Genomic DNA, 22,643 nt, shown 5'->3' with positions numbered 1-22,643 from the left:
GCAAAGAAGAAAACAATGAAAATTTCGATTTATGATTTCTGTAGCAAAAATTACTACATTTTGCTGCAGTTTTAAGTAAATAATTTTTAAATGAGAAAATAAATTTAAATAAATTTTTGCACGAATGCTTATTAGAATTTTATTAGTGTGCAAACATTTTGATTTTATTGATAATGATACTTCCCCAAATTTATAAATAAGTATTGCAAAACGCGATTTTATATAAAAATCAAGAGTAAATACAAATTAAATAACTTTTAAACTAATATAAAGTAAATTCTGCTCAAATTTTACACCGATACTTAAACGTAATACTAGAATATTCTGTAAAAATTTTATATTTTTAATAATGTTTTGAGATATAACCCATAAATTCTTGAATATAACTTTCAATTTAATTTTGCTAAAACAGACCAGTGAATTTTTTAAATTTAAACTTCAATTTGTTTTTGATAAAAATGTATATCTCTAACAAGAATTTTTATATCTAATTAAATTTTTCTGTAAAAATATAATATTTGGTGAATTTAAGCACAAAATAATCTTTTAATACTTTATGTCTGAATAGTTAGATTTGTGACTATATATAAAATTTCTTGAAATTAGAGAAGATAAATCTTGGTGGTTCCATTGCAAGTCAGATTGAAAATAACACGTTAGATAGTAAAATTTATATAAAATAGCGTTTATCGCTACTTGACATTTATTCTATTTAAAACAATAATGGATTAGAAACTCTTTTCAAGACATTTTAAAATCACTGAAGTTTTAATAATTCAATAAAAATAATCAAATATATTATTTATTTTAATAAAAGTAATAAAATAAATTTGATATTTTACCATGTTAAAATATAAAATGTATGTAGTAGATATTAATAAACCAGCAAAAATTATATAAAATTCTTCGAAATAATAGCGTGCAACTATAATATTTTCAGAATTAATTTCATGAGAAATTCTCTCCGTGTGCACATATTGAACATTATAGTCATGTTTTTCATATATTGAGTATGCAATTTGGCATGTAGATTTTCTTTATATTATTTCATTAATTCTTTAATTTTGTAGATTAACTAATTATAAAATTAATTTTCTATTGTATGTGACATCATAATTAAGCATCATTTGTTTCACAAGCCACGAAGGAGACGAAGGACGTTACGTACTGCTACAAGCACGGGATTGTATTTTTGCATTTGGATAGGGATCACGTTACCGTGAGCCATTTTAGGTGCAACTATCTTTGCTCAGCGCTGCGCGCCGCGACGAGTCACGACGCGATGCGTCTACGCCGTGCTTGGACCAATCGCGTCTTCCGTTACGCAAAAGCAGTCACTGACCAAAATAAAACCGGCTTCAACATTTCATTTCTTCTATGTGTTTCACTTGAAATTTATATATTTCATATTCATATATTGAATTTTTAAATTTATAACATTATCTTGCTCTTTCTTTTGTTATTCTTATCTTTCTTCATACATTTTCACTACTTTCCCGCTCTTATTATTTTCTGTCGATTGTTATTTTTTAACTGATCAAGATATAAATTAACTATTTGGATTTTTAAAGCATGTCTAAGTTTCGTGATATTTATTATAAATATAAAAGAGCAATTTGTCAATTTTTACAGAATCATAGTATAATCAAATAAATATACGTTTTTGAAAACATTATCGCATAATTTCATTTATTATATTTAGTTTTAGCGTTTATAGTCATATATTTTAATTAAAATTTTAATAATAATTTTATCTTATGTAACGACAAATCCGCAAATATTTTTAATGAGAGTTATTTATGTAAATATTTTATTTGTTTTGCATACAAAAGATGTGAGATTAACGCTTTAGCTACTAGCGTAACGGAGTTGCTTACTGTATTTCATTGTCTTTTAGTTTTACGTACGTTGAAATAGAATCCAACACGTTTCGATGCACATCGATGGAAGTATTCATAAACTTGTCAGTTTATGTTATTTGGCAACCATAACACTTTCTGACATTCACATTTTTCAATTCTTTAACGTATAACGCAGTTGGCAAAGGTACTTTAGTGAAACTATTTTCGATAACGGAAATTTAATTCTAACTACCATTCTATGTATCAAAGATTTATTCGTGAGAAATAATATTGAATTCAATTTAATTAATATAGAGTATTAATGTGCGCAAATACCCTGTTTTTAAAATTTTTATAAACATTTTAAAACTCAAAGTTTTTTATAAAATTGTAGTTTTTTTGTAAAAAAAAGTAAAGTACTGATTACAATAAAAATAAATATTTAAAAAACATTAAATAAATATAATTTCCAATTTTTTACTTCTTTATTATAAAGAAAATAATAGGATAAATAATTTACTTTAAAAAAATTTTTTTAAATATTTAATATTGTTTCTAACTTGCATAGAATTTTGCGATAAATTAAATAAATTTAAACCTTAGACACTTGAGAAGCATTTTAATAAATTTTACAATTAAATTTAAAGGTTCTGTATATTACATTTATTAGAAGATTTAGAGTAATACACTTTTTAATTATAATCAAATTTTTATTACTTTATTAAAATAATTTTAAATTAATTTTTATTTTATATTCTGTTTTACTTTTTTTTTATATTACAAAAGTCTTATTTTTTTATATTACAAATAATGTTTTTTTAAGAGACAAGAGCTCTGTAAATATATAAATAGAAATAAGATAACATAATGTTATATAAATTCTAATATAGATCAAATTGATATAAGTAAACATATGTAACTTTTTTTAATACTTCTTTTAATTAAAAAAGTTAAGTGAGAAATATAAAACGTAAATGAAATAATATATATAAATATATATATTCTCTTTGATTGCTTTAAAACAATAGAAAAATTTTTTTCTTACAGGAATAAAAATTTTTAAAGAAAATTGTTAATAGAAAAAAATTGTAAAGTTATTTTAAATACATTTTCTCATAATAACGTAATGCCATATTTCTCCGCAAGCTTATGAAAGAATTTTTGAAACGATCATGTTGAGAGTGTGAAGACCTATATTTAGAGCTCTCTCACGGACGGTATTTCTTGCACAGAAATAGAATATGAGTATTCGTTCACAGGATATTCATCAGAAGAAATATATATTAAAATTGAATTAAATTTATTTTGTTTCTCTATCATTTCTTCTCTCACCCTTATGATAAACGTATTAAAAAAATGTCGGTAAAATAAACGATGAAACTGCTGACTGTTTTTTGCAAGCACTTGCAATATCTAACACTATATTATAAAATGTGTTTTCGTAAATTTGCTAATATGCAACAAATTTTGAATTTATCATGATAAATTTTCAATCATTCTTGTAGAATTCTTCATATTTATATGGAGAGGCTATTGCTCAAAAATACAATTTCTTGATTTTTTAATCATCACAACTGACCTCTCTGCTGACTGGTGATCTGTTGTCGTGTAACTTGTCTTTCTGTCCGTTGCTGGATATATTGTTGCTGTTCTTGCATGACAGCTTGTTGCTGCTGCTGCTGTTGTAATTTCTGTTCTTGAGATTGTTGTCGCTTCATCTTGGATTGAGAGAATAAATATAGTCGTAAATTGTTCGGATGACAAAATTGTGACCAACTATAGTAATGTAGTAGTAAACTACTAATTAATTTGGAGAATTTAGAGAGTTTTTAGTTTTATCTCCTTTCTTTCAACGTTATATTTTGTCACCCGGGAGTTAAACTCTTGATGCACAACGACGAATCGGAGCAAATCACTTGCACTTATCTCGCTTTATTCCACGTTACACGCAGTTTTGCTGGTAACCGCGGCTTAGTTCAATCAGTCGGCAGAAATCAAGTCATCGTCAAAAGTCTTATCCCCGTGATTCTTTAAACCAAGACGTCGGTCGAATGCGAATTGGACGGGTTACGACTTGACGCTTGGCTAAAGCATAAGAAGATGGGGAGGGTGTCGCATAGCCAGGGTGGGGATGTTCGAACGTCTTGACGATGCGTGCAGAGGTTGCTTAGGAGGAACAAGAAGAATATAAGGTGTACATCAGTAAGACATATTTTAAAAAATTTCAATTTTACGATGCCCGAAGAAACGATGGAGGAAGGAAGGGAAATAGACATATTCAATATAAAGTATCATATGATATGTGATAAGCACATTATATCATATTTCTTTTTTGCTTTTTGATTTTTATTCCATAAATTGCACAAGCTACCTTTTATTTTTTTATAATTACTGGTTTATGTTCGAGAAAGATCTCTTTACATTAAAATAATATTATATAAATAAAAAATAAAACATTTTTTTTGCTATAGATAAATATAAAAAGTTAACTTGTATATCTTGTCGAGTAAAGCGGTAAAGCAGTAATAAATTTTCTTGTAAACAGCATTCTTGCTCTTCACTGACAGTCACCCACGCATTTCTATATTATTGCCCTCTTCGTACTCGTATCTCTCTTTCATTGTTTTCCTTTGTAAAATTAAGCTCTTAGACTGTCAGTCTAGTTTAAACATGATAGTTAAGTTTCTTCTTTCTTTCCTTTTTCGCACTTTTTTATTTCCTTGAGCTTTTCTGTTAAATATACGAAATCTTTTCATTCTTCTTATTATTATTTATTATGTATATGTCGTATGAATGCGTTTTACATTTGTCTCAGTATCTCTATTTTCTTTCTTTCTCTTCCTTTAATTTTTATTTGTCTATTTGATATGTTTGTTCTTTTTTTCATGATGGAATTTGGCAGATTAAAAAACATTTTCGCGTATGCATAACCTCAACTAAGTTTAGCCACGAGAGAAGCCCCCCCCCCTGATTATAACTCCGACAGTGCATCGCCTGCACCTTACGTATATGAATTCGGATTACCTAGTCATCACGTTCTAAAAACATATGCACGAATATTAGAGGGATAATAGAGAAGACTTTCATAAAAACTTTAATTCTGTTATGTATAAGCTTTTTCAAGTTTTTTATATAATTTTTTTTTAATGTTTTATATTTTTAATTTATGAAGATATTTGATATCATATTTTAAATTTATTTGGATTTTTTAAGTTCTTTCAGAAATTATAGAATTTAAATACTTATAATATATTAGAATTTACATATATAAAAATTTCAAAAAAAAAAAGATTTTTTCATACCTTTTTTATATTTTTTTCAGATCTAAGATATTATCACAAATTACATAATAAGAAATTCTTAGAATATATCTTAGAATTCACTCATATGAAGATTTCTAATAAAAATGTAAACATTTGTGGTAGAAAATTTTTCTGCATTTTTCGTATAATTTTGCAAAAATTTTCAAAATTTCTGTAAATGTTATAAACATTATTAGAAAATTGCTCTGATTTTTTTAATGAATTGAAATAGATTTAAAGAATAATTTGAAAAATTTGATATATTTTCAGATTTTCTTTAAGATTAATAAAATGTCTAAAATACTTAAATAAAAATATTTACAATACATTTGAACTATTAAATACATGTATTTGCGCAATTATAAAGAAAAAAGTGATACCACATACATGACCACTCATTTACATTTTATACAATAACTTTGTTAATAATCAATATTTAAAATTCAAAACGATTGTATCCATTAAACAGTTTTTTAATAGATTCTATAGAGAAAGGGAATCGTGAGATATGTGTGAGGCGATGATATACTATGACATCATGTATAATTTGCGTTGAATTCTGAGAGCAATCATTGAAATTACTTCGTTAGTCTATTTAGACATTGTAGGATAATTATTGGTCATTTGTGTTCACTCTATTTTTATAAAAGCTGAATTTCAGTTTTGCAATAGCAGCAATTTTTAAACACTCTATACAATTTTGAGAAGTATGTGAAATATTAACTTTTTTTTAACTTTAGTTTAGCTTGAAGACCTTGAATATAACTTTCAAATAATGCAATTAAATTTAACTCTTACTCTATCGTGAGGTCACTCGTATCTAAACAAAATTTCTCGCGTTGCGTACAATATGTGTTATACGCGCCTATACCCCGTCTAAAAAATTTCGTTGATGGAGGAATATGGCGCCGTAGTGGCGCTTCTTAACGACTGTTATTTCTATAGTTAGGTCAGTGTGAAAAATTCACAATGCATGATTAATTCCAGCTTGACGGGTGAAGGTACTGAAATTGAAAGTAAATAATTTTTATATTTTTGCTTAGATCAGGGCTTGATTGTAAAACAAATATCTTAACTTCTGAATGAGTGGATTTAGTGTCAAATATCAACAGGCTTTGATGAGGAACACGCCAAATAAGGACCTGGCCTGGAGCATAAAGTCTTTACGGGATGTTAGGATAGAAGTGCAAATACTGATTGGTCACAGTGCCCTTAATTACCACATGCACAAGCTGGGACAGAATAATACGGCCGAGTATAAGGCATATGGAGAGAAGGAGAAGACTTTTTTATGTATTTTATTGTCATATGCTAAACTGAGGATAGGAATGCTGGCTTCAGCTTTTTTCGAGCCAAAGTAAATAATCCAGCTACCGGTGAGGGACCTAATCCTCTTCTGAAAGAGGACAGAGCTCTGGATCGAGGGACATAAACACAAACTTTAGATAATTAAACTGTAATGTGGTTATATCAGAACAATTACGTATTTCTGAAAGTAGTAATAGGATGGTTGAGTTCCTTGGGATAGATCAAGAGTGGCGTTATATGTGACAGGGGATCTTTCTAAAAAATAGCCAGTTGTGAAAAAGAAGAAAGGTTTTGTAGTGAAACAAGAGAGAACATGATCTTGAGATACAGGGTGATTCAGAATGAGCCATGTGTGTCTGTAAAAACGTGTTCTTGGATAAATTCTGAGACGATTTTTCTTGTACGAAAATTTTGTCCGACGTTTACTTTTTGAATTATAAGAGAATAAAGTTAGCGAATCACGGGCCGTGTACACATGGTAGACAAAGGCGGCGCAACTCACTGTCCGACGCAGGTCCGTGTCGGACGGTGAATTGAGCTGCCTTTGGCTACAATGTGCAGAGGGCCCGTGATTCGCTAACTTTATCATCTTATAATTCAAAAAATAAACGTTGAACAAAACTTTTGTACAGAAAAATTGTCTCAGAATTTATCCAAAAACACGTCTTTACAGGGACACATGGGTCGTTCTAAATCACCCTGTACATCTCACTAAGGAAGTATAGTGACAAGTGTATCACCAATTTTAATAAAATTTTATGGGTGTGTAATATTTACTCATATCTTTATTGTAGTAAAGTCGTTCGTAGCAAAAATTAGGCATTTTCGAGGAAATGACGATTAAATATTTCCAGCATCTGTACCGCTGCAGAAAAACGGTTGTCGAGTTAACGATATAGAGTTGAGCGTTAGGGCGTTGACTAGTACGCGTGAGGTTCCACATTCAATCCCGGCGGATGAGATTTTTTTTCATTTAAAATTTAAATATTATATTTCTAAATTGTTATATAGAGGGTGCTCACGGGTTAAACAGCCAAACTTAAAATATGAATTTAGAATTTCAAAACAAACAAAAATTTTCCTCCGAACGTATGCTTGCAAACACTTTGTTCAAGAGATATTTATTTTAAAGTTACAGAACTGTAAGAATGTCAAAATAAAGTCGAAATAAGGTATATCCTCTATTGCTTCACAATAATTAAAATTAGGGTAATTGTGCACAATAGGGAACCCAGCTCCAATGTTGACCTTGACATATGTTATAGAGGCAAGAATACTAAACTTTTCCTTATAAATTAAACGCTCTTGTCTAGTTTTCAAGATATACTTAGAGAAAGAAAAAACAGTTTATCTTAATTATTTAAAAATATATTTATTTTACAAAAATATGTGTCAAACAAAAAATGAAGCTCGTAATAATCTCTATAAAAAAGGTATAATATACATATTTTATCTAACTTTAATACTGTAGTTGTTATAGTGGAAAAACTGTTTCAAACTAATTTTTCTTTATTTTAAATAGTTTTGCGTGAAATGTAGATGTTTGGGCAGGGGAGAAGCTCCGCCCCTCCTTTGCACCCCTTCTCCGTATTTTTTCTAACCTAACCTAATACTATTTTAGTTTTAATTTGGCTAAAGATATCTAATTGATCATGTTGCGATATCAGATTTCAAATTATAGTCCACCTTCTCTCGCACCCGCCACGTAATTAGTAGACCGACTGAGACGGGGTGGGTTAGGTTAGAAAAAAATACGGGGAGGGAGTGCAGGGAGAGGGGAGGAGCCCTTCCCCCGCCTACGCGTACTTTGTACGACATGTAAAAATTTGAATTTGTCAGAGTTTTTTAAAAATGGTTTTTTGATTATAACTCCTAAAGTATTATAGTTAGGTAAAATATGTATGGAATCTTATTTGTAGAGTTTTTTATAAGCTTCATTTTTTATTTAATACATTTTTTTCTAAAATGAATATTTTCTGAAATAATTTAAAAAAACTATTTTTTCTTTCTCTAAGTATATCTCAAAAACCAGATAAGAGCGCCAATTAGTTTATGAAAAAAAGTTGTTCAGTATCCTTGCTTCTATAACATATGTCAAGGTCAACATGATTAGAGCTGGGTACCCTATTGTGCACAATTACCTAAATTAGTTATTACATTAAATGTTTTGTTTAAAATGATGGCCTCCAGCTCGTAGACAAGAACTGTATCTATCAATGACGGAACGAGTAGTTAACTGACACTGTGCATTCGTAATTTTTTAGCATGCTTGCATGATTCTTTCTTTTATTAATTGAAGATCGGCTTCCGTTTCCGGAGTAAGAGTGTGTAAGAGTGCTGTTAACAGGTGATTAAAAGAGAGAGTGTGTGAGAGAGGGGGGAGTGAGAGAGAAGTAATATAGGTGTGTGAGAAGGAAGAGGGAGGTAAAAGGGTGAAGAGAGCGTAGAAGGGCGAATAGGGAAAGGCAGGAAAAAGTAGTTAGGGAAATAAAGAACTAGCAGTTGATGGCGAGAGGGCGCAGGAGTACGCGCAAAAAGAGCGCGCGACGAGAAAGTGCGGCGAGAGCGCTTGGCTAAGAACTTAGACTAAGCAGTAGGGAGATGGCGAACAAGATAGAAGTGTTGAGTAGGAAGAGAAAAAGGAATTTGTTAGATATAGAAGAGTTTTTTTAAAAGAAAAAGAGAGGCAATAAAAGTGGTGGAAGTGGGAGGAGAGGAGGAGAACGAAAAGGAAGTTTTTAAAAGAAGTAATAGAGATTGAGATCATCAATAAAAATGAGAAAAAAGGAAGGAAAGGAGGAAGAAAGAAAGGAAAAAAAAGAAAATAAAGGGAGATTTAAAAGAGCTAAAAGAGGAAATGAGTAAAGGATGGAAAGAAATAAAGGAAAAAATAAGAGAAGTAACAGCAACGCAGGTGAAGACAATGGGTAGAAGATTAGAGAAAGTAAGGGAAGAATTGAGGGAGAGGGAAGAAATGGAAAGAAGAAAGAAGGAGAACGGATGAAAAAATAAAAGAGCTAGAGAGGAAAATAAAAGAGCTTGAAATAGGGGGAAAAAAAGTAATAGAAAAGGAAGAGGAAAAGGTAGAGGAAAGGGGAGAAAGTAGAAACAAAATTGGACAGGGAGGAGTAAAGGAGAAGATGAGAAAGATAGAGAAGGCTTGGAAACGGAGGGAGAGGAAAAAAAAATGAACGTAATATTAAAGGGAAGGTTTCGACAGCGCACATCCCGATAGCCAACCAACCAATCATCTTGACTTATCTAACCCAACCTACGGAAAATCTCTAGGCATCTGCCTTTGTGAGTGGTTTGTGTGCTATCGGGATGTGTGCTATCGGGACCCGCCGAATATTAAAAAGGTTGCAGGATAGAAGGGGGGGGAATAGAGAAAGGAACAAAGAAAATAATAAAGAGATTAGATATGGAGCTGAAGGAAATAAGGATGAGAAGAATAGAGGGAAGTAAGGGGGAAAAGGGAAGTATGGTAGTAGTAAAGCTGAAAAACATGGAGAAAAATAAGAAAGATTTAGGAAAATAAAAAGAGATTAAAAGGGAGAACGGTATAGATAGAGGAAGATCTAATGTGGAATGAGAGGAGAACGAAGTGGAAGTTGAAACAGATTGCGATGAGAGAAGGTATGAAAGGTAGAAGGGTATGGGTAGGAAAAAATGAAATAAGAATTGAGGGGAAATGGTGGAAATGAGACGAAGATAAGGAGATGCTTAGAGACGAAACGGGTAGATACTTGAAAGAGAAACAAGAAGGAGAAGAAGGGAAAAAGGTAGGGGGAGAAAATAAGGAAGGACAGGGCGAAGAAAGGGGGCGGGAGGGAGGGGAAAAAAAGGAGATAAAGTAACAATGAGGGACTAGGAACAAAGGGGAGAGGAAGGGGCGGGGAATAGAGAAGTGAAGGGGATAGAAAAGAAGAAGGTAGAGGTGGAAACAGGGGACGAAAGAAGGAGAGGAGGAAGAGAGAACGAAGGAGAAAAGATAGCTTCTGGAATGTAGTTGGGATAAAAGGAAAAAACGAGGAGTTTTGGAATAGCTTAAAAGAGTGGAATGTAGTAGTGCTTTTAGAAACATGGGTAGAAGAAAAAGCATGGGAGAGGATTAAGAAAAAACTGCAAGATATATTTGGAGAATGCAGGCGGCTAAGAGAGACAAGAAAAAAGAGAGGGTAAAAGAAGAGATAATCATGGGAATAAAAAAAAATTGAAAAAGGAAAGAGGAGAAGGAGAAAAAAAAGAAATTATAACGAGTATGATGAAATGGGGTAAGATAAAATGAAGGGTGATAGGAGTGTATATAAATAATGACATAGACGAGAAGATGGAAGAGTTTAAGGACTGGATGGAGGGAAAGGAAAAGGACATGAAAACGATAATAAGGGGGGGGCGGATTTTAATGCGAGGACAGGAAAGGAGGAAGGAAACATAAGCTGGGAGGGGAAAGAAAGGGTGGGAGAAAAGAGATTGAAGGACAGGAAAATAAACAAGGAAGGGAGGAAATTAATAGAAAACATAGGAGAGAAGGGATGGATAATACTGAACGAGGGAGTGGAGGGGAATGAGGAGGGGGAATGGACGTATACAGGAAGAAGAGGTGATTGACAACGTGCTAGTAAGGAAGGATAAAGAGGAGGTGAGGAAGATGGAAGTAGGAGACAATGTGGAATCTGATCACCATCCGCTAGTAATCGAGTTAAGCGAGAGTAAGAGAAAAATAGAGAGAAATAGAAAAGCAAGGAAAAAACTAAGCAGTGGGATATGGAATGAGAAGGAAAGAGAGAAGTGTAGAGAAAGTTAGGGAGATAGAAAGAGTGGAAGAAAGGGAGGGAGGACTGGAAGAAGGAAATAGGAAAATAAGAGAAGCAATAAGAAAAGTGGAGAGGGAAATAGGAAAGAAAGGCAAGAGAACCGGGGAAAGATGATGGAATAAAGAATGCAGAGAAGGAAAAAATAAAATGAGGCAAGAGCTAAGAATTTGGAGAAAAGAGGGAGAAAATGGGAAAAATACAAAAAAAGCCGAAAAAAATTTAGGAAGTTATGTGAGAAAAAAAAGAGGAAGAGAAGGAAAAATGGAAGAAGAGAATAGGGGGGAAGTAAAAAGGGAAGGTCAAGTGTGGGAAATAGTGAACAGGGAGAGGAAGAAAAGAAAAGAGTGAATAGAGAGATAGAGCTAAAGGAGTGGGAAGATATTTCAGGGAGTTGCTAGGAAGGGTAAAGGGGAGAGAAAAAACTGAGGGGAGAGAAAAAAAGAAAGAAACAGAAGAACAGGGGAAGAAAGAGACATAGAGGTGCAAGAGATGAAGAGGACGATAAGGAAGTTAAAAAATGGGAAGGTTACGGGGGAAGGAGGGAAATGGGGTGCTGAACAAGATCTGGAAACATGGAGGGGAAGCGGTGAGGGAATAGGGATGGAGGATGTGTAACAAAGTCTGGAGAGGAGACGGGTGGCCAAAGAAATGGAAGGAGACTATAATAGTACCGGTAAAGAAAAGAAAGGGAAAACAGTGAAGGACTACTCCCAGAGGTAACGCTAATGCCGTTGTTGTATAAATTATATACGGCAATATTAGCAGAAAAATTAAGAAGGGAAACTAAGGAAAAGGGGATTTTACCGGCAAATCAGAAAGAGTTAGGAAGGGATTGGGAACAATGAATAATATTTTCGTGAACTATGTGATAAATAGGCAGCTGGAGAGGAAGGGGAGGAAAATGGTAGCACTATTCATAGATTTAAAAGCAGTATTTGACAAGATAGACAAAAAGATAGTAGTTGAGGGGATGAGGGGAAGAGGCGTAAGAGAGGGCATAATAGAAAGAGTGGAGGAAGTATTAAGAGAAACGAGAAATAGGGGTAGGGTTGAGGGGGAGGAAGGGAAAAGTTTCTGAACAGAAAAGGGGGTAAGGCAAAAATGCCCACTAAACTCGATTCTGTTTAATATTGTACTGGTAGACTTAGAGAAAGAAATGGGAAAAGTAAATTCAGGAGGCATATCTATAAAAGGAAAAAAATTTACTCCTTAATATACGTGGACGATGTGGTGTTGTTGGTGGAGAAGAGGGAGGAATGAAAAGTATGATAGAGAGACTAGAGAGACTAGAAAAATATATAGAAAGGAAAGGCCTAAACGTAAATGTAGACAAATCAAAGGTAATGAGGTTCAGGAAGGAAAGGGAAAGGAAAAAAAGGATGAGATAGTGATGGAAAAGAAAGAAGATAGAAGAGGTAAAAGAGTTCACATATTTAGAATACAAATTTCAGGAAAATGGAGGACAAGAAGTTCAGATAAAAGATAGGGTAAGGAACGCGGCAGGGATAATGGAACAAGTATGGGGGATAGGAAAGAGGAGATTTGGGAATGACTGGGGAAGGAGGCTATAGCTGTTGGATAAACTAGTATGGACAGTAATAGCATACGGGGCGGAAATATAGGGTTAGAGAAAAAGAAAAGGAGTGGAGAGAACAGAAGAGAGATACCTGAGGTGAGTTTTTGGGGTGGACAGCAGAACTCCAGGATACGTGATGAGAGAAGAGAGGGAAAAGATGAGGGGTAAGGCGGCGAGAAGAGCATGGAGCTTTTAAAAGAGGTTAAAGGATGGAAGAGAGAGGATTTGGCAAAGTTATGTCTGGAAGAAATGAGAGCAAGAGCGGAGAAAGGTAAAGATAACTCAGAATGGGAGAAAAAGAGAGAAGAAATTTTTTTGAGGAAAGAGGAATAGAGGTAGAGAGAGTGGGAAAAAGAGAGGAGGAAGGGGAAGTTATGTGGAAAGAGACAGAGAGGAAAAAGAAAAAAATGCAAGAGAGGAAGAGATGGGAAAAGATAATAACAACAAGCTATAATAGGTGGTATGAAGCGATAAAAAATGAGGAGTACCATTATATTTGAAGAAAGGATGGGGGTGAGTAGATGGATGAGAATAGCGAGATTCAGACTGAAAAACGAGATAAGAAAAAAAAGATATTGGGAAAAAGAGAAGGAAAAGGAATGTAGATTATGTGGAAGAGAGAGGGAAACATGGAAACATTTGGGAAAGATGTAGAAGCAGGGCTGGGGAGGAAGAAAGTTGGCAAGTGACATGCTTCAGGATTTTAGAAAAAGAGGGGGAAGAAGAAGAATGGATAAAAAAGGTGGAGAAGGAGAGAAAAAGAATGGTGATGAAGGGAGAGGAAAAGAGGGAAGAAGGAGAGGAAGAATGAGTGTGGAGAAAGAATGAAAAAAGAGGAATGGAAAGGAAAACGGAAGCCGCGGAGAGGAGAGAGAATGGGGATGATTAGATGTAAGTGAGAGAATAAGGTGAACAGACGAGAATGGAGGACGGAGATTGTGAAGAGGTTGGCGTGCAATGTACGGAACTGCGTGGAGATGCGATGCGTAGGAAAAGGAAGCAATAAGATATGTAGCGACAAAAGCAAAAAATTGCGAAAGAGTAAGAGACAAGTTATGGCAAAAGAAAATACGTGAGATAACTGACGTTGCGTGATTTGAAAGAAGATGCGTTGGATGAAGTAGCATGCGTTGCGTTAGGTTAAGCCAAAGATATTGTAAGAGTAGAATTATATATATAAACCCCGAGGAGAAATAAACTACTACTACTAATAATTGAAGATCATTAACAGGCATTTTATACACTTATTTCCTTCAGAGTGCCTCATACAAAAAAATCTAATGGTATTAAATCCGATGAATACGAAAGCCAAGCCACAGATCCAGCACGACCAATCCATCTTCTGGGAAAATAAGAATTAAGTCACTATTGAGGACCTCTGCTATAGTGAGCAGGACAGCCCAGTCTAATTGAAACCAGAATTTATATTTACTCTCTTATTTAAAGGGATGATTCTGAAAGGTCATTGTTTAAAAATACGAGAAATCCATTCGCATTCAAGCGAGCTGGTAGAAAATAGGGTTTGATCAAAATATTGCCCATTATTTCTAACCATATATTATATTGAAAACCGTATTGGAAATGTTGTTCATGGATTGCTTGAAAATTCTCATGTAACCAAACATGACTATTTTTTTGATTGAGAATACCTTATCTGGTAAATATAGCCTCATCTGTCCACAAAATATTTTATAAAAATTGTAAAGTGTTTAATTTAAAAACCAATTACAAAATAATCTTCTGTGTGGCATATCAGTCGATAATAAATACTGGACACGTTGAAGGTGGTATGGATAACATCTATCGGTTTTATAATAAGTCTTTCATATCACTGTAGATGAAATTCTTAACGCAAAACAAAAAAAGCCTATCAATGACCTTGAAGCTTCAAAATAAAGAAACAAAACAAATTGAACAAGAATGCCCTCTATGGTTGTAGCTAGGTCTTCGTGCTTGTATTGTTTGTGTGATTTTGTATACTTAACTCAAGTTTAAAAAACTGCGCGCCGAATTAATTTTAAGTCATAACACAATTTTAAATTGAACAAGATTAAGTAATATTACGTATTATTACATATTAACTCTTTTTTCCCCTAAGCGATTTGACAAACTGTCTGCCATTAATTCTTGGACACTTAGTCGATTTAAAGAAACTACAGAAAAATTCGAGCAAGAATATTGCAATAATGGGTGATGGCTGCTGCGCAATAATTCTTTTCCGGTACATTTAAATTTAAAGCAGGAAAAACGTAGGTTAATGATTTTAAACGAAAAAATAATATTCGTCGAATTACCAAGTATGTTACTGAAAAAAAGAGGGCAAATCGTAGGTGCTCGGTTAGCAAGAGCGTCTGTTATGAAAACAGCTAAACTGTTTAACGTCTCACGAGCAACAGTATCCACAGTAATGACAGCATACATAAAACATGATAAAATATCATCGGCGAAGAGGAATAGTGGACGAAACCCAAAGTTAACTGACAGAGACCGACGAACATTAAAAAGGATTGTGGCCAGACAATATTAAACTACCGCGGCAAAAGTGACAGTAGAACTCAACGCTCACTTGAGTAATACTGTTTTGACAAAAACAGTACGGTGAGAGCTCCACAAAGCTAACATTCATGGAAGGGCTGCAATTGCAAAACCCCTTATAACGGAAGCCAACGCTAAGCTGCGAAAGAAGTGGTGCCACAATCATAAAACCTGGACACTTGATTGGAAGAATGTGGTCTGATGAATCATCGTTTACATTGTTTCTTACTATTGGCCGGGTTTATGTATGGAGAATCCCAAAAGAAGCCTACGATCCGGACTGCCTGTTTTCTACAGTCAAGCATGGGAAAGGTTTTGTTACGATTTGGGCAGCTACATCGTGGTATTCAGCTGGTCCTCTCATTCACATCACTGGCCGGATTACTGCGAATGAATGTCTCGACATCTTCAATGATGAAGTTTTTACTGTGACTAGCATACTGCTGCCAAACACTGCTACATTTCAAAATGATAATGCGCTCATACACACAGCCAAAGAGGTTCAGTCTTGGTTTGAGGAGCATCAGAATCTCATCAAATATCTTCCCTGGCCAGCACACTCGCCAGACCTCAACATAATTGAACTGTTGTGGGGAGTTTTAGAGCAGAGAATAAGGAGCAGTTTTCCATCTTCAACATTGAAGCAATTGGCGGAGGCTTTGTACAAGAATGGGACAACATTTCGTTGGAAACTATTCAGACACTCTACGAATCTATTCTGCAAAGAAGCAGCTGTTTTACGTGCAAATGGTAGCCCATCACCTTATTAATAAATAAATATTGTGTATATATCAGATGTTCATATTATTTTGTCTAGCCCCTGTAGTTGAGAAACGTTATAATGCAGCACCTTTTATTAATTACAATAAATATAAAACTCTGTTGCGATCATCTGTCAGTAGTACCGCAAACTGCTCGTTCTATTAGAATAAAAAAAAATTTTTTAAGTAATTACCAAAAACTACGAAAAAAATCTACATTCTTTTTAGAAATCTTCAAATATATACATAAATACTTCCATTCAGCAGTGAAGCTTCCAATGACATTTCAGAAACATTACAAGTACAGTACTGTAAGTTGCAATGTAATATTACAAAGACGTTTTAGAGACATACAATATCGATATATCAAATGTAGCATTATACAATGCTCAGGACTATTAAAACACGTGTACATGTATTAAAACGTATATATTATATGCTTTAATATGCGTGTAATAAGGCATTTATTGTGTAGTGTTATTGTGTAACCTTTTTATTTAAACCTATATATTAATAATATTAATATTATTGCCATACATATGTCAAAAAATAAAATAAAATAAAAATATTAATTACATAACAGAACATTATGTAAGTTTTTATTTCTAAATAAAAATTAAAGAATAACTTAATATGCAGGTTACTTCAGCTTTTAATAGATCGAAAATACATAAAGGTATTCAAGAAAGACGAAATACTTTTTGCAATCCCGTAAATGCAAAATTTTTTCATTCAAGTATTAAATGTAAAAAGATTGTGAACAATCGCAATTTTTTCTTATCTGTCTTGGATGTATTTATATATTTTCAGAGTTTAGCTATTAAATTTGAAGCATTTTACATATTAGTAGCAATTTGTTTAAATGTAATCAATACGTTGTACTGTAACATTATTGTAGTCTTTCACTGTAATATTTTTAAGAGTGAATATTTTAACGTTATAGAAACGTTGTAGGAACATTCACAACTTTTATGTAATATTATAATGTTTTAATGTAAAGTTTATGCAATGTTTCTATAATTTTTAAATTTTACGTGAACTATATACCAAGAATTTTTTATTCATGATTTCTAAAGAAAAAAATGAAGGAAGTATTATTCCACATTTTTGCGCCAAAAACATCGGCATAATCATGAAGAAGGTAGGTCACGCATGAATCATCAAGTTTTATTCAAGGTGCCATATAGTAACGTATCTATTTTGAGATTCTGTGAAATAATTTCGGTCGAGATGACGAGAAAACGTGCATTTAATAATTTTATCATTCAAATATCGATGAACTAAAGCATAAAAATGTAACATACATATTGCTACAAGCATCGTAAATTAAATATTTTGTTTATTATCATGTTCTTTTCAGGTGACAACAATCAACGATTATTAAAAAATAACAATGCAATTGAAAATTTCATAGACTCGTTATACAATTCCTTCAAGTCGGAATAATGTAAGTATAAAATAAACTATAATAATCTAAGTGCATTAGAAAAAAATGTATAACAAAAATTGATTCGTTAAAATGTATTGAATAAGGCTACTTAGTTCACGTAAACAAATGTGTTTTTTATTTACATGTATTTTGTAGAATTTTTTGTTATATAAAAAGAAATAAAAAAATTTAATTTTTTCAGTAAAAGCTTCTAAAGCATTTTTAAAGGCAATTTAATATTGTATTTAATGTAACAAAAAATTTAGTTGCTTTTACGAAATAAGTACAAATAAAAAAATTTTTAATTAAATAATTTTTGTTAGGGACATTTTAATCAAATTATTAATTGTCAGTTTGTCACCACGAAACAATTTTTGCAGTTTATAAATCGATACTTTATTTCGCCATATCGACAGTATTTTTCCATCGTGAGTATACGCGCCGTTAGTATACGTTATACTCATAATTTCATATATAAGTTTAATATTATTGTTTTATTAAATTTTGATTTTTGATACTCACCGTTCTTTTCGTTATGCATTTGATCCAAACTATGTAATGGAAGTTTTATATTCAAATCACTAATGTTAGTTCCATTTATTGTGTTGATAGTATTTAATGTACGTCCGATTTTGTAATTTGTTATTTGTGTGGTATCAAATTCTCTATCCATGTTTTTACAACTGTTTCCATCTATGAAACTGTCATATAATTTGTGATAATAATTTTAATACTTTATGTATTATATTAAATTATTGATGCAACTACCTGCAATCCGCAGTCAATCCGAGATCATAAAAGAGCTCATATGGTTGTTCACGATTTGTCAAAGTAGATTTAACATATTTGTCTTGCGATATGAATAGATCTTTTAAAGCTACATATTTTGACAAATCCTGTGGAAATCGTTCGAGCACACACTTCTTTTGATCGTAGTAACTGCTGTATTTTAATGATGGCGGGCCTGTAATTAAATAGCACTGTTTTGGAAATGGATAATAACATATTAATTTAATTTTTTTTTATTATTTGACTAACAGTAAGTTGTAGAGAAAACGAATTGTCGCTCTCTCCGCACATAAGAATGCTTGCTTTTCTTCTGTATATTTTTGGATTGCCGACTCACATTTTCATCCACATTCCAAGATTACTTTACCAGTGTGAAAATAGTTTCACACCGGTCACTTCTATTCTTCATATAAGAAATAAGTTGAACTTTATAAAATCTAGAAACTATTACAATTAAATTACATAATAGCAAACATAACAGAAAATTACAACATTACAAAACTTTTAAAAAAATATTTAAACTTAATAAAAAAAGTAATGTTACGATATAATATCAGAAAATTATATATTGAACTTTTAAAGATATACAAACAAATATTTTATTTGCATAACAAAAGAAAAGACTTTTTTATAAGTTTTATAAGTAGGAAACAAGCATAAAAAATATTTTTGACAAAAAACATTACAAAAATCAATTTTGCTACTAACTGTTACAAACAAATTATTAGAAATTGATTATAAAGGAAAATTGATTACGCCAATCAATTCTATACGAAAAATTACAAGAAAGAAGGGTAAGATAAGTTTTATGGTTTGTCGGTTTTTCCTCATTTTTGTAATAATGTAAAGATAATAATTCATTTTTTAGATTTATTAAAGCCTTGTTTATCTTTTACAAAAGTTAAAAGCTCTTAAATAGAATTAACTAATTTTAGAAATTAAAATTTAGATTTTTGATATATGGATTTTGTCTTTCACCCATATGCGGATAAAATGATTTTTAATAGTGGTTAAAATATAAACAACAATTAAGTAAAGTTAAAGGGTCACTTCTTAAAAAAATTATTATAATGCAATAAATATTATTTTGATATTATAAAGTAGTTAATGGAAGATGTAAATGAAATAAAACTGTAATCAATAATACATAACTTTGATATGTACAGTGCGTTGCATTGATGCCTGGTTTGATTTTAGGGACCACGTTTCTTTCTTGGTTATTTTTACGTTCATGATCGAATGCTGCGGTGATCGCTGATGCAGCATTCGATCATGAACTTAAAAATAACCAAGAAAGAAACGTGGTCTTTAAAATTGGTACCCCAGGCATCAATGCAACGCATTGTACAAATATAAATAATTGAAGAACTCCAACATGGCTAGATCTCAGTCCTAATATTTTTTATACAATTTTACATATGTTTATAAGTTCATAAATCTTTTCGCAGGATAAAATTTAGGATTTGAAACACAGTTATAAGTTAATAAGAAATAATAAATTGCATTATTAAATTGATAATCAATTGAACACTAAATGATGTTAACAAGCATCTACTATGTTAATAATAAGAACTAAGAACCCTTTTCTTCTTAAAAAAAAACTGTAAAAAATTTGTTGCAAAAAAGTAACATCTCACCTAAAGATCGAATCTAGTCTAAAAAAGTTTTTATAGTTCTGTAAATGTAAAACATTTTTACATTTTATATACTAAAAAATTATGCGATTAAAAAGTTAACGTTGATTCTCACTATTTGTAGTTTTTTTTTTTTTTAATATCTACATAGTTTCGAATAAATTAATCGTTATGTGGTATTTATTTTAATGTTTTGTAACGTTTGTACGACTCATTATCTGTTAGCTGTTTTGCGATACAAATATATGTTATTGTTTTTGAAACATTTATACGACTTTATTTATTTTAACCTTATTTATTTTAACCAATAATGTTGATATTTTTGATATGTTATGTATACCTACTGACTTCCTCTCTGCTCTATAATTCTCAGGTACACTAACAATAAGTGGTAATGAATGAACTTTTATTATTTCTCGCTAGTGCTCAGTTTTTAACACTTTGTTTATCAGACCGTTGTCAGACAAATAATCATACATAATTGTACTGCGATAGATATTCATGTGATAGGTGTATATGAAGCGTGCATACGAAGTGGAATACATCTGAAATATTAGTTTTTAAGCAAAACCAATTAAATCGTCTAATAGGGAATGTTAATGCAGTATTGGAAATTTTAGTCGTATAGATTTCCTACTTAATTGATGTAAACATTTCAATGACGTTATTATTTGTTGCTTTTAGTATATGTATGAAAAGTTACAAAGTTTTAAAGAAAGTTGTATAAACATTTCTGTAACTGTTATACCACTAAATTGTGCGGTAAATATTTACATAACGTCAGCACCCTCAATTTCAATGACTTTAACACATGTTGACAAGGTTGGGACAATGATCTCTTAAGTGATCTTCAAGAAACTTTAGCCGTCGTTCGTTATTCGTTACAACGTTATTGGCAAATAAAGTTGATAATGTAAATGTGTATTTCTTAGCAAAGTTAAGTTTACTTGGAAGGTCTCCTATGGGAAGGTGAAATTTAAACTTTTAATGTGAATATGTTGTTGTGCCTTTGAATGCATCAGGCGCCTTATGGAGATACCCGCATGTAACAGTGAGTCGCGCCATCTCTGTCTTCTACTTGTATCCGACCCCTCATACTACCTAGCCCTTCTTATAACTTAAAAACTTAGCTCCGGACAAATTTTTACTAAAGGAACAATTGTCTCAGAATTCGATTACGAATATGTAAGCGGACCAATATGTTATTCTGAATCATCTTGTATTTTACTATAATTATGTAATTTAAGATTATGTAATTAAAGATTTTGAATCTTATAAATTAATTTATACTATGATTTGTAAATTTTATGGATAAAATTAATCTAATAGCTTTGATATTAATATTTTTCTATGCAGCAATGTAATAGCAATGTATTTTTATTTATTTTGATTACAAAATATATCTAAAAAGGTGTAAACAAATTTGTAATTGTTTTTAATTTTTTTTCTCTCATTTTCCAATTTTTAATGTTTGTCGACATTTATATATTAAAATAATTATACTTTTCAAAAGATTGCAACAATAACCATTATATTTTTTTTGTCACAGCCAAATATTTTCTTTAAAACCATATATCTTTTTGTAAATCGCGTTTAAAATTTAAAAATTGGTTAATTAGAAAAAAAGTTAGTCATTTTTGAATGAAAAGTCATTTTTGCATTTTTTTGACATTTTTTTCTTTACACCGTTTTTAGATCAATTTAAGATAATTAAATTTACTTAATATTATTCTTTTTATTTATTAAAAGAAAACATTGATATATTATTAGTTAGAAGTTAAAAAAGTAGACATGACCTTTCTGGGATTATATGTTCATATATGGTTCGGTTCTGTTCTCAGTTTTTGATTTTATTTTTTAATTATTAATCATTTTAAAACTGATTAAAAATAATAATTAGTTTCATTGTTATTTTTTATTTGTTTTATATTTGGACCTTATTATAGAGGAGAAGGTAATATTATGGTCCGTGTGGGATATTATGGCCATTTATACTGTTTTTGTTATTAGGTGACAAATTCTAGTAATTATTTATGTCAATCAACTTGTTGAAACCCAAAGCAACTCTCCAGAAATTCTTAACCAACTGAATTCTTGGGACCCGAAAAGTAAAGGAAGAACACCTTCTCGTCTGAAGCCGCTTAGATTCCGCACTCTTCAGTCCGATTTTTTCGCCTTTACCTAGTTTTGAAGGCAGTCCAGGACAATCCAAATCCAAACAGTAGAAGTTCAACTTCATCCATCCATTATAGAAGTAGGAGTCATCGAGAATTTTAAAGCTTCACGCCTCATCTCCAAACAACTTCTTTGCATGGGTAAGTAAATTTAGGAATTTATTTTCAATCTTCTGGCAAGAAAGGAAAATTTAGAAAAAATCTCAAATGGCCTTTTTTTAGGGGCATTTATTTAAAACCACCATTTAAAAAATCATTGTAAACATTTCTAAAATATATGAAGTTATCTTTTCTAAAAAATTACCTTTAATTAAATGCGTTTAGCAAGTTATTATCATTGCTATACAAAATGTTATATCTTATTTTAAACAAAATTAATTTTGTTAAACTTATTTTTGTAAAGGACCATATTATCATCTCTGTTTCTCTTCGATTTATTATGCTACGTATCAATATTTTTATAAATAATAAATGTTT

The 22,643-nt window shown here is 31.5% G+C and overlaps 2 protein-coding genes across 2 annotated transcripts in view; both read right to left on the bottom strand.

Moving 5' to 3' along the window:
* Positions 1-3,903, bottom strand: part of LOC105193636 (titin) — a 120,914-nt gene extending 117,011 nt beyond the window's left edge. Inside the window, 1 exon segment of the mRNA XM_039450365.1 lies at positions 3,421-3,903. Within this exon segment, the coding sequence (XP_039306299.1) occupies positions 3,421-3,559 (139 nt within the window). The 5' untranslated portion in view covers positions 3,560-3,903.
* On the bottom strand, positions 3,681-22,231 carry LOC120358105. The gene is made up of 4 exons (XM_039450823.1): positions 22,174-22,231; positions 18,338-18,533; positions 18,092-18,270; positions 3,681-4,007 (listed from the first exon to the last, which is right to left on the bottom strand). The coding sequence occupies exons 1-4, from the start codon at positions 22,229-22,231 to the stop codon at positions 3,856-3,858; spliced, it is 585 nt and encodes a 194-aa protein (XP_039306757.1). The 3' UTR covers positions 3,681-3,855.
* Between the last annotated feature and the right edge of the window lie 412 nt (positions 22,232-22,643).

This window comes from Solenopsis invicta, chromosome 6 (assembly GCF_016802725.1).
Source record: "Solenopsis invicta isolate M01_SB chromosome 6, UNIL_Sinv_3.0, whole genome shotgun sequence".
Taxonomy (NCBI): domain Eukaryota; kingdom Metazoa; phylum Arthropoda; class Insecta; order Hymenoptera; family Formicidae; genus Solenopsis; species Solenopsis invicta.
This window is presented reverse-complemented; position numbering and strand designations above follow the sequence as displayed.